Below are 12,498 nucleotides of genomic sequence, written 5' to 3' on the forward strand. Positions count from 1 at the left end.
GGAGGCAGAGGCAGGAGAATCGCTTGAGCCCAGTAGTCGGAGGTTGCTGTGAGCTGTGATGTCACGGCACTCTACCCAGGGTAACAGCTTGAGGCTCTGTCTCAAAAAAAAAAAAAAAAAAAGGGTGAGGTGGAGAGTGGACCTTGTAGAGACTGCAGAGCATATTCGTCCAAGCCGTGGAAGACAGCCTCAACTCTGTGTCTCTGGATTTTTTTTTTTTTTTTAACCATAGTTGCCACAAATAAGGGGCCCAGATGAAGTCCAACTTTTTATGGAATAACTCATTCCACCAATCCATTTTTTGTTTTTTTCTGAGACAAGGTCACTGTTGCCCAGGCTGCAGTGCTGTGACATCATCATAGTTCACTTCAGCCTCAAACTCCTGGGCTCAAGTGATCCTCCTGCCTCAGCCTCCCAAGTAGCTGGAACTACAGGTGGGTACCACCACCCCTGGATAATATTTCCATTTTTTGTAGAGATGGGTTCTTGCTCTTGCTTAGGTTGGTCTCAAACTCCTGAATTCAAGCAATCCTTTCACTTCAGCCTCCCAAAGTGCTACCTTTATAGGCCTGAGTCACCACCCTGGCCTCTTCTTCTTTTGATACCATTGTATGGGTCAAAAAAAAAAAAAAATTAAAAAACCTAACACCAAACAGATTCAGGCAGTGGGCTTTCAGTTGCAAACCTCTAACTCAAGGGGATAAACCCAGGTAAGAAACCTCTTCTGCATCACAAGAGGCTAAGCTCCCCCAAATCCAGAACTTGGTGGTATGTTACAGGTGAGGACAATGGCCCAGCACACTATTTGCCTGCAGTATTGGGAGGATCACAGGCCCTCACCCACATTTCTCCCTGCTGCCCAGCCTCCATGCAAAACTTCTGGCTTATTTTTAAAGCCTATTCCTCTTGCTTGGGGCTGATTCTCTGTACTCCCTCAAAATTTTCCTTTTCTCTCCCAACCAGAAGCAGTGTGTGTTGATTACCACTCAGAACCCTGACCCACACACTAGAGAGCTCTAAAATGCTACAGTGTTTAGGAGGAAGGATGAACACCAGAGTTCCAAGATTCTGAAAGTTTCAGTGATCCTACGATTCTGAGCCACTCAAGTTTTTCCAGAGCTCAGGGATTCTCTGAGCTTGTCACTATCTTCCTGAGTCTTCCGTAATTACCTGTAATTCCGTAAGAAACCATGAGCCCTCCAATCCAGAGACCCAGCCAGAGGGCTGGTGCCTGTAACCACCTGGTTTTTCCTAACGCCTTAATGAGAAAAGTCAGAATTAATTGGAACTGGCATGTCACAGTCACAGGACTCAGTGTGGCCTGCTTGACAGCCCTATGTTAAAACCAGTGTCCCTGGGCCTCACTATGACCTGCTTGGACACCAGCAGGTCTGATGGGTGAGGCCTGGAATGTAGCCTGAAAGGGAGGCGGCTGGGACGGTGATGACCTGGTTCTGCAAGTAGAGCCAGACCACCAACCTTCGCAGAGAGAGCACACACCATCCTGGGTTCTCATTCTGTCACTACCTCTCTCAGTTTCCCTCCTTTCCTCAATGGGCTCAAGGATGCACCAGCCTCGTGGTTTGCTGGGGGCTGCATGTAAAGTGCTTGGCATGTATGTTGTCCTATAATCTGTCTTTGTGCACATGGATATATCCTCAGGAGGGACATTGCTGGCTTATACATTTCAGCAGCTATTGTCACTGAGATTATACTGTTTCACACTCTGAACCCCAACAGCATAAGATTGTTCTTTTACTAAAATCTCAGCAACACAGCGAACGAGTAAATTTTTTCATTTTTACCAGCTAAATGAGAAGTAAAAAAGATATTTGATTATAGTTTTATGCATATGCTCAGAAGCCATTTGTATTTCCTTTTCAAAAAATTGTTCATGTCTTTCACCCCTTTTTCTAATGGTTTGTTGATCCTTACTGATTTCTAGATGCTTTTTACATATTAAGGATGCCAGTCTTTTGTCTATCATGTCTGGGAAAATTTTCCTTGACTTTGCCTGTTGACCTTCTAGTAATTTTGCACATATGAGCACATGTGTAAGACTTTTATATTAATATATTTCTGTATAGTTATTAAAAATTTTTATTTTTATCTACTGTGGGTAATATGTAGTTGTGTTGTGTAACTTTATATAGGGCACATGTGATGAGAACTTTTTAGCTGTATGTAGTCAGTCATTAACATTTTAATTAAAGGCTTCTAGGTTTATTGTCATGCTTCAACATACTAAGATTATTATTATTTTAAACGCCCATATTTTTTTCTAGTAGTTTTATAGTTTCTTTGACAGGGAATGGGGTGCAGAAGACCCATCTGAAATGTATTTTGGTTTTAGCCACCATTAAAATCTCCACTGGAAATCGGATTGTTGCATAAGAGGGATGTTTGTGTAAAGAGTGAACAATAGAAGGATGGATGGAGCCAGGTGGCCAGGGTTTGAATTCTGGCTCTGTCACTTTTCACTGTGTTTCCTCAGGGAAGTCACTTACCCTCTCTATGCTTGTCTGTAAAATGGGCAGTAACACTGTTATGAAAATTAAGGGACGTTTTTGTTAGTTTTCAACAAAGTACCTAGAAGACCGTCTGTCACTTAGCAGGTGCTTCTTCCATTTGCTATTTTTGGTTTTATTTGCTTTTCTTTGAGGAGTCAAACTGAACATCTTCCTAAATATTCCCCCAGCACAGGCAAGTAGTGCATGACTATCTGTCAGGAACCCTTCTAAGTGCTTTAGTTGCATGAATTTGATCCTTACAACAACCCCAGATGGGGACATTGAGGCCCAGGGAGATCAAATTCCTTTATGAGGGACATGCAAGGGGGCAGGGCTGGGATTAGTGGCCAAGCTCTCTCTGCTGCTGAAGGAGGCTTCCCAGCAGGCTCCATCTTCACTGGCTTCTAAATACAGACTTTGAACAGCTGAGGGCCATACCAGCATCCCAGACACCCACACCTGGTCAGTCCTGTCCAGGGGGTATGGCACTGTGTAGGCACAGGTGGCAATCTGGGAAGGGTCTTGGAAAGAAGGTGTTTGGTTAAATGTTACTGGAGAGGCCGGTGGAGCCTGAGAAAGGGGTTATGAGGATCGGGGAGGAAACATGGTTGATCCCTTACTCACAAGCTTCCCAATGGCTCCCACTGGCTACAGCCTTGACTCTGGTTTCTCCTCACTAGGCACACACTGACCTATATAGTCAGTGGCTCTGAGCAGGTATCTCCTTATTAGGAGTGTTAAGCTCCTCCTTGTCTGCTGAAGCCCCAGCTCCAGTGCCCACCCCTTTTAGGAAACTATCCCCAGCCTGGGTCTCTCCTTCTACTCAGACCCTGACCACACAAGGCTAGAAGTGACTATGTCCAGCTCCATTGTCCCCCAACCCCAACTGGGAGACCCTTGAGAGCAGTGCCTAAGGTTGAGGTTTTTCTGGGGCCCAGCCTCAACAGCCCAGCCCACTCCAGACATGGAGTGGGTAGGTGCTTGCTCAGTATGGAAATAAAGGAATAAAGGAGTGATGTATGTAAACCTCAGTATCTCCCTACTTCCTCTGCTCGCAATCCTTCCACCTCACAAGGGAGGTGGGGTAAGGGGATGTTGTGGGGGCAGGGCCCTGCATGACCTGCCCTGTGCACCCCCTACCCTACCCTCCTCCCTCTCTCCCCCTTCTCACTTTGATCCAGACACGAGGGCCTTCTCGCTGTGCCGCCAACACGGGTGAGTCGGGCGATGTCCTGCCCCAGGGCCTTTGCACAGGCTATGCCCTCTCCAGCCTGGTGCACCCTCAGTCCCTGAGATTTTTACATGGCTGGCTTACTCCTCCTCTTTCCCATCTCAGTTCAAATGCCTCCCCGTCAGAGAGGCCTCTCTTCACCTTGATCTCCTGCGAAAACAGCTCCCCAGCCTCCTTCCCCAGCGCCTCCCATCCTCTCCCAGCCTCTGACCCAACGGACGAACATTTACATACTTATCCCGAGTGTGGTGCGCTGACCTCGTTTCTTACAGATTGCTCACCGCACTTAATAACTCTCTGGGCGTTCCCAGGGGGCGCCTGCGAGGTGGGGGCACAAGGGGCCGGGTGGGGGCCGGGCCTCGGCGCCCCTCCCTGCCCGGCCGGGACTCCCTTGCGCGCCGGGCGTGCCGGGACAGGCGGGCGGAGCGCGGGGGTGGCGGCGAGGCCGGGCGGAGCGCGGGGGCGGCGGCGAGGCCGGGCGGGCTGCGCGCAGAGGGCGCGCAGGGCCGGGGCCAGGCGGGCGCCATGGAAGGGCTGCGGCGCGGCCTGTCGCGCTGGAAGCGCTACCACATCAAGGTGCACCTGGCGGACGAGGCGCTGCTGCTGCCGCTCACCGTGCGGCCGTGGGACACGTTGAGCGACCTGCGCGCGCAGCTGGTGGGCCGGGGCGTGAGCTCCTGGAAGCGCGCCTTCTACTACAACGCGCGGCGCCTGGACGACCACCAGACGGTGCGCGAGGCGCGCCTGCAGGACGGCGCGGTGCTGCTGCTTGTCAGCGACCCCAGGTGGCCGCCAGGGGGCTCAGGGAGGGGGTGCCGGGGGACCCCGGAGACGCCTGCTTGGGACGCGGGGAGGGAGGCGGGCCCCGAGGGGGCCGTGCCGGCTTCGCCGTCCCTGCAGATTTCCTGTCCACCCAAGTCTGTCCCTCTGTGTCTGTGTTCTTCTCCCAGTGTTTCTGTCTCTCTGTGGTGTTTCCGACTATTTCTGGCTTTCTCTCTCTGTATCTCCTCGTCTCTGTCTCTAAGTCTGTCTCTTTCTCGTTGTCTCTCCATTTCTGTCTCTGCTGTTCGCTCTCTGGGGTGTCTCTCTGTGGGTCTTTCTTTTCCTCTCTCTTTGCCCATTTCTGTCTCTCCTGTTTTCCCTCCCTCAGGGAAAAATACACAAAAGTGTATCTCTCTTTTGTCTCTGTCTCTTCCTGTGCTCATTTCTGGATGTTTTTTTCTGTGTGTGTGTCTGTCTCCTTCTGAGTTTCTGCCTCCTTGTCTGTGTCTGTTCATTTCTAGCTGCTGTTTCTCTCTCTAACTCTCTGTCTGTGTCTGTCCGTGTCTATTTGCTATTTTTGTGTCTGTGTCTCTCTCTGTGTTTCTGAATCTCTGTCTCCTTGTCTCTCTGTGCCTCTGTCCAGTTCATCTCTCCTCTTCTCTGTGTATGTCTCTGTCTGAGGCTGTCTCTTCCTTTCTCTGTCCTTCTGTCTCCCCCAACCCCTGCCATCCCCACAATCTCATCCTGATACTTGCTGCCCACACTCAGACCTGGCCACCTGGGGTCCCCAGAAAGGTCCCCTGGTCAAGGTGACCCATCAGACAGGGTCTTCCAGCCCAAGGAAGGTTCTGCAGAGAACCGCATCTGAGCCATGGGAACAGTGTGGGTGAGGCCTGGGGCAGCTCTGGGAAACCGGTCATGGCTAACACTAGGCTAGGTGACAGTACAGTGGTAGAGCCAGCAGGGGGTGTTCTCAGATGCCACTTTGGAAGCAGAGGAGGGACTAGGGCCACATGAGTCACCCTGGATAGTCCAGGGGTCATGAGCATGCCAGGTCCCAAGAGGTTTGAGGGACCCAAGAGGTTCCACCCCAAGCCTGGGGTGACATTTTGAAAGGGGGAGACTCAAATGGGAGACTTCTAGGAGACTGGGACCTGGGAATGGGAGAGACCCTACCCCCACCCCTCCTCTGACCCTTTTGAAGGAAGGTCTGGCGGGGGGGTGGGAAGGTGGCAGGAGTGGGCAAAAGGCTCAGGGCCTGGGGCTGGGAGAGGGTGTCCCTGGAAGTGTACCTTTTCCTACAAGGTCTGGAAGCTAGATGACCCTCAGACATTCAGATAATAGTTACTACATATGCAACAAGCACTTATCTAGTGCCTACTGTGTGCCACATCCTATCCTGGGTGCTGGAATCCAGCAGTGACTCAGAGAGACTAAGCCTTGCCCTCCTGGGGGCCATGGTCCAGTGGGGCAAGACTGAAATAAATATATGGTAGGATGTCAGCTTGTGGTAAGTGCTGTGAGGGTGAGAAGGGTGGAAATGCTGCTATCCTAGCAACAGTAGCTGAGGAAGGCCTCCCTGGAAAGGTGACCTTCAGGGTGTGAGGGGCAGGAGCTCCATAAAGTGAGAATCAGAGTGAGAGGAGGGCATTTGAGGCAGAGGGCACAGCTGATGCAAAGGCCCTGGGGTGGACTGTGCCTGGTTTGTTGGAGGCACATGGAGAAGGCCCCTGTGGCTGGAGCAGAGTGAGGAGGGGGAAAGAGGAGGGAGGGCAGGGAAGAGACGTGGTAGGTTGGTCAGGGCTTTGTGAGACTCGGGAAGGACTTAACTTTTTTGCTTTTTTTTTTGGCAGTTTTTGGCCGGGGCTGGGTTTGAACCTGCCACCTCCAGCATATGGGGCTGGCGCTCTACTCCTTTGAGCCACAGGCACCACCCAAGACTTAACTTTTGACCCTAAGGGAGGTGGAAGCTATGGGGGGCTGTGGGCAGAGGAGGGATGGATCCTAACTCAAGTGTTCCCAGGTCCCTTCTGGCCACTGTAAGGACATATACTGAGGGGTGAGGGTGGGAGACAGGAGAAGAGGATAGAGGTCCCAATGAATGATGGTGGAGGCAGAGGAAGGAGGGCTTCAGAGGAGACAACCTTGGCCTCCTCTGGGTTCCTGCACTGCCCTAATGCTCTATTCTTTGCCCTGCACACCTGACCATACACATCTGGTGTTGATGGCAGAGTCCAGCTCTGTCCCCGCCAACAGACCGGGAAAACAAGCTCCGGGGCTCAACCCACCTTTGCCACCCACTGGCCGTGTGTCCTGAGGCAGCTCACCCACCCTCTATGGGCAGTGAATGAGTTCTAAGCTCCCAGCCCCACCCCCAACCCCAGACGCACAGAGGTGGAGCAGGAGCTACTGGTGGGTGGACCAGTACCAGCTGGGGAGACCTCAGTTTCTCCACCTGAGAAATGAGGAAAACACGTTTGACCTGTCAGCCTACCCCAGACCCTTGTGTGAGAGAAGCCACATGGGCAGCTCAGGACAAACCAGCCATGGCCTTTCTCCTCTCTGGGAGTAGCTTCTCTTGCCACCTCCTATTTCTAAGGGCCTTAATGACATTTTCTGCCTCAAGGTAGCAGCATCCCATGGAAACAGGTTGGCACAGGGCAACCATCAGGCATTCAATAATGACTATGCTTTGAGTGCCTAGGAGATGCTAAGTACTTTTCATGTGGCCTTACCACAGCCCTGTGGTGGGGAAAGTAAGGCATGGAGGTGGGTTAAGCTGGGTAAGGGCAGAGCTGGGGGTTTGCTCTAGAAGCCATACTCTTCATCATACACCCTTTTGCCCCTTTCATGCAAACAGTGGTTATTTTTATTTCATTGGCATAATCAATTCACTCCTCTCTTCCTCCTCACCTCCATATCTGTCCTTCAGCTATTCTGTCAGCTCGGTCTTCAAAATCTAACCAGAATTCCACCATGTCTCAACAATCTGCTCTCTCTGGAGTGGCCACCATAGGGCGCCTGTGAGCACCTGGGTCAGGGCCTGGCTTTTTGTCCACAGCCCTCCATGACTCACACCTCCCTTGAGGTTAAAGCCCAAGTCCTCCCTGAAGCCCACCAGACCCTGCACAACCTGTCCCCTCTCCTCCCTATCCTCTGCTTTTGCGTCTCTCCCCCTCCTCACTCTGCTCCAGCCACATGGGTCTCATGTGCCTCCAACAGGCCAGGTATGGTCCTGCCCCAGGGCCTTTGCATAGGTTCCTTCAGCCCAGAATGGCTTTTTCCTCAGATACTCACCTCCCTCCCTTCCTCCTTCAGGTCTCTATTTAGATGTTACTGCCTCGATTCGGCCCTGCAATCCCTGGTGACCATCCTGTTTCAAATTGCATCTCACCAACATACCTCAGCCCCCTACCCCTACTTCCTCTCTCCCTACTACATGGTCAACAGCTGACTTCTCTCAGTTTTTCTTTACTTCTTCACCCCATCTTTCTCACTAGACTGTAGACTCTGTGAGGGTGGTGCTGTCCACCTCGTTCACTGATGGACTCCCAGTTCAATGCATGGCACATAGTATGTGCTCAGCTAATATTAGTGGGATGTATTGTTTCTGAAGTTGAGGAGTGAATATCTGATGCATGGTAGGGGTCTTGGGGTCAGAGATGAGCCCTAGCAGGTGCAGGAAGAGGCATCAGCCAGACATTGAGCAGAGCATGGAGGCCTTGAGTACCAAGGCAAGGGCTGTGTTCATCCTGCAACTTGCATCTTTCTGTGCCCTTCTTTCAGATAGTCTGGGTTGGAGGAAGTGGAGCCATGTCTGAGAGGACCCAAGATGCTGGCTGAAGGGATAGGCTTGGGTAGGGGACACCTTTGGGAGACACTTCACTCCACCCCCTCATCCCCGTGAGCCTGGGACTTTAGGTAAGTCATTCTAGTACTTAAGATGTAGAAGGCGTTTTAGAGATTATGGTTCACAGATGGGGAAATTGAGGCTCAGAGAGGAGAAGGGATTGTACTACTGGACTTTATTGACTGTCACTCTTTACCGTACACCTACACTTCTGGTCCCTAGAATGGGGACACTGGCCTCTTCTCTCTTCCTTTCAGACCAACATGTGGGCCTGAATGATGTTGCTTCCAGCTTGCTGTGTGGTCTTGGGAAAACTGCTCCTCCTTTCTGAGCTGTCACTTCTTTGCCACAAGAAAGGATTGGTTTTCACTGCACTCATTGCCTGCAATTTATGCGAGTGCCACCAAGTGGCGGAAAACAACCGAGTTCATCCTAGGAACCTCTCTGTGGCCAGAGGCCATGCCCTAGGACACAGGGCAGGAGGGGATGGCTGCAGGTATCACTGCCCACATCAGGAGTGTTAGGAAAAAGGGAAGGACAGCTAGCCAGAGAAATGGTGTTTTCCTCTCCCATGGGCCTGGACTGACATGGTCTTATTATTCCCTTCTTCTTGCTGTTCCAGGTTCTGTGCTCCCAAGTGGATAGTGAACACTGGCCTGGCCAGATGGTGCCTACTATCTTGAACATTCCTGATGGAGCCCCAGTCCCTGCTACTGACCTTGGATGTTGCTATTCCGTCCAGCCTACCAGGGAGGAGCCATGAGTCTTCCAATGCTGTGTGTGACCTGGGGGCTATGGCCTTGGGCCTCAAGAGCCCTATCTTCAGTGGGAGCCCCCATGCCATGGTGGGCAGCCAGAAGGGATCCCGTGAAGAGCACCGTGGGGATGAGTTTGGGGCACCGTCCCTCTTGCCTTGTACATTCTCCCAGCCACACCTTTGCCCAAGCTGTGCTCCCTGCCTGCGTGGGACCAATCTACCTGAGATTCCAGCCTCTTCCAGAAAGTCTTCTCAGATTCCCTTCTTCTCAGCCAGTGTACACTTCATCCCCTTTGGGGGCCCCACAAACCCCCTCTCCTATGAACAGCCCTGGCTGAGCATGCAGCCAGATATTCCTGAGCTCTCAAATGACTAAGACCAGAGACCGGGTGACCCCAGCCCTCTCCCAGCGCTCCAAGGCTACGCTTCACTCCATCCACACCTCCAGACGATGTACCTGTGCCTACCTTTTGATGGTTTCCTCTTTCTCCTAAGTCCTTCTGCTTCACCCCCTGCACAGGAGTCCCCCGGGTGAGTCTGAAAGGCTCTGGCCAAGTGGACTGGCAGAAATCACCTGGAAGGTGACTGTTGCAGCATTCCAGGTAGAGACCTTCCAGTAGAGCACTGGGGTCTCAGATGGACCTCTGACCTGCGGCCATGTGGCATTGAGTCCTGCATGGAGACCTGGGGAAGGGTCTTTGGAGAGGGGTTTAGGGGCAGCTTGCTTCCTCGAGTGCCATGTTCACATTCTGGGTAACCCACAACACAAGGGCAGAGGTTCGGGAGCCTGGGAAGAAATAATGTTTTAATTATGAGTCCTGGGCGGTGCCTGTGGCTCAAAGGAGTAGGGCACCAGCCCCATATGCCGGAGGTGGCGGGTTCAAACCCAACCCTGGCCAAAAACTGCAAAAAAAAAAAAAAAAAAACTATGAGTCCTCTTGGGGGTGATGCCTGTGGCTCAGTGGGTAGAGTGCCGGCCCCATATACCAAGGGTGGCGGGTTCAAACCCAGCCCTGGCCAATCTGCAACAAAAAAAATAGCTAGACATTGTAGCGGGCGCCTGTAGTCCCAGCTACTCCGGAGGCTGAGGCAAGAGAATCGCCTAAGCCCAAGAGTTGGAGGTTGCTGTGAGCTGTGTGACGCCTCGGCACTCTACCGAGGGCAATAAAGTGACACTCTGTCTCTATAAAAAAAATAAGAGTCCTGTTGGCTGCAGGCCCTGGTGTGCAGACAGGTAGTGTATCTGACTTAGTTGAGGGATAGCGCCTGGCCCCCCTTTCCTTCCTTTGGAATGTCCTCTGTGTCCCTCCAACCCCAGTTGGGCTGACTGGGGGGGGCCAGAGGAGGGACCCCCCCCCACTTCCTTCCTTCAGACAGACTCATTCGAGTTGCTATATTGCCAGGTGACCTAGGTGTCACCTGCCCCTGAGTATGCCCAGGGAGGGGATCTTCCTGAACCCTTCACCCCTCCCCTCCGTGCCCAGCCCAGGGCCAGGTCCCCAGAGACCCCATGTCTGCTCCCTGGGGATCCTCCTAGAGTAGGACCTCTACTTCCTCTTTAATAGTGAGTAAACTGAGTCCTAAGGTGGTGGTTGGGGACACAGTGGGAAAGGCAATCCAGTTGCCTGTGCATGTGTGACCTGGATCTCTGTCCACAACTGGGCCATCTGTGCATATTCTGAGCCCTGGGACATTTTGCTTATATGTTCCCCTGCACATCCTTGAGGACCTGCCCCCTTAGGATTCTACAGGAAAGTGGGGGTGTTTACCTCAACTCTATTTCTCAGGAGTTCCTTCTCACCAGGGCCTGTGCCCATTGTTGCAGGGCCCTGTCCTACTCAAAACACAACTGCACTGTTCAGCAGTGGCAGTGGCCTCTGAATAAAACCCACTTGGCAGATGTGTTTCAGCTTACTGGAGGTCACTGTGCCCCACCACCACCTTGGACTAATGCCCTCATAGCCTCTGATCTGAGGGGTCCCTGGCCCCTGCCGGGAGCTGATAGAGCAAGGGGGAGTGTTGCCTACTTCTTGACTGGCAGTGGAAGTGGGAGAAAGCATTTTCAGGGCGTTTTGACATTTAACAAACAGAATGCAAATTGCATGCAAATCACACACACACACACCCCACCCCCTGTTTCTTAATCCTCGACAGCTCTGGCATGTTCTGAAATAATAATGTTGGACTTGTCCCTTGGGCATGGCCAGGGCGGAGAGGTGCACAGCCTTTTCCTTCCTTCCTCCTCCTTCCGGTCTATTCCTACATCCTTTTTACTTCCCCCTCTTTCCCCCCTCCCTGGTTGTCTCCCTCCCTTTCTTACGTTTTTCCCCTTTCTTCCTTCACATCATTTGTTGAAGCCTCCCAGTCTTGAGATTAACTTTAATAGCAAAAGTGGCTTCTGGTCTCCCCCTGTCTAGATTGAGAAACTGAGGCACAGGCATGGCCTGCAGTCCCACTGCCACACTGTGGGAAGTGCCCCCCACTGAGTGTCATCGTGGACCAAAGTACACAGTACCTGGACCCAAGGAGGAGAGATGGCAGCTGCCGGAGTAGTCAGAGACCTGATAGGGCTTGCCTGGGCAGAGAGGACTTGATGTGGGTGGGGTTTCTTGGCCTCGAATCGGGGGCTCTGATGAAAGTGCACATGGAGCCTTTCTGCTTCTGGATTCTTCCTCCTGCTGCTCCATCAGCATGCTCCCCAGATTCTGACCATAGCTCCTCCATTCATTTTGCCTGCCTCACTGACTGTTTGACAAGCTCTTGTTCATCTTTCAGAGCCCTGGCTTCAATTTCTCCTTCTTTATGCAGCCATTTTTGATCCTCCAAGAGTCCAAGAAGACCATCTACTTCTCTCAGGGCTCCTGCTGCCCCGGCTCTGTCCTGGCCCACCAATGAGCAACAGAGCTGGGAGGTCAGTGTCTCCTCCTGGAAATCTGAGGAATCACCACTTTTGGAGCCCCAGGGCCATCCAGCTTGGGACTATGTACAGGGAGGCCATTTTGTGTATGCACTGAATAAAAGATGAAGTGTTTGAAAACAAAGTCAAGTTCAAACTCCGCGACTTGACCTTTGAGGCCTCTTGGGCTTTACCTCATCTACAGTTTATTCCTTTGATCTTCCTTTCGCTTCCAGGGCTTAGCACAAGCTGTTCCCACTGCCAGTTATGCCTTTTTGCTTGATTTTTATTCTGGGTGACCCCAGGCCAGCCCTCTCCCTGCTCTGGGCTATGGAACTGGGGGAAGCCTATCACCCCGCCCTCCACCCCCAAGGGCCTCTCAGGCTCCTGACTCCACCCTATGAGCAAGTCTGGGCTAAGAGGAGTTTCGGGTGAGACTTGGCAGCCACCATCTTGCTAGGGCCTGCAACATCCCAGGGAGGGGCCACCTTC

The 12,498-nt window shown here is 52.3% G+C and overlaps 1 protein-coding gene across 3 annotated transcripts; it reads left to right on the plus strand.

The window, feature by feature from the left end:
* The first annotated feature begins 4,201 nt into the window (after positions 1-4,201).
* On the plus strand, positions 4,202-12,144 carry TINCR (TINCR ubiquitin domain containing). Of its 3 annotated transcripts, XM_053581721.1 has the most exons (4): positions 4,202-4,526; positions 5,325-5,389; positions 8,290-8,424; positions 8,976-12,144. In XM_053581721.1, the coding sequence occupies exons 1-3, from the start codon at positions 4,267-4,269 to the stop codon at positions 8,322-8,324; spliced, it is 360 nt and encodes a 119-aa protein (XP_053437696.1). In that variant the 5' UTR covers positions 4,202-4,266; the 3' UTR covers positions 8,325-8,424; positions 8,976-12,144. The 3 variants fall into 3 exon arrangements, with proteins under 3 accessions (XP_053437696.1, XP_053437697.1, XP_053437698.1); XM_053581722.1 differs by lacking the exons at positions 5,325-5,389; positions 8,976-12,144 and having other exon boundaries at positions 8,290-8,426; XM_053581723.1 differs by lacking the exons at positions 5,325-5,389; positions 8,976-12,144 and having other exon boundaries at positions 4,202-4,470; positions 8,290-8,394.
* The last annotated feature ends 354 nt before the right edge of the window (positions 12,145-12,498 follow it).

Source organism: Nycticebus coucang, chromosome 2 (genome assembly GCF_027406575.1).
Source record: "Nycticebus coucang isolate mNycCou1 chromosome 2, mNycCou1.pri, whole genome shotgun sequence".
Classification (NCBI taxonomy): Eukaryota; Metazoa; Chordata; class Mammalia; order Primates; family Lorisidae; genus Nycticebus; species Nycticebus coucang.

Excerpts from the sequence above, each read along its gene's own strand:
- TINCR (XM_053581721.1), top strand. The coding sequence starts at position 4,267 with ATGGAAGGGCTGCGGCGCGGCCTGTCGCGCTGGAAGCGCTACCACATC. Across the intron at positions 4,527-5,324 it reads CTGCTTGTCAGCGACCCCAG|ACAGGGTCTTCCAGCCCAAG; the intron begins GTGGCCGCCAGG and ends GTGACCCATCAG. Across the intron at positions 5,390-8,289 it reads GAGCCATGGGAACAGTGTGG|ATAGTCTGGGTTGGAGGAAG; the intron begins GTGAGGCCTGGG and ends CCCTTCTTTCAG.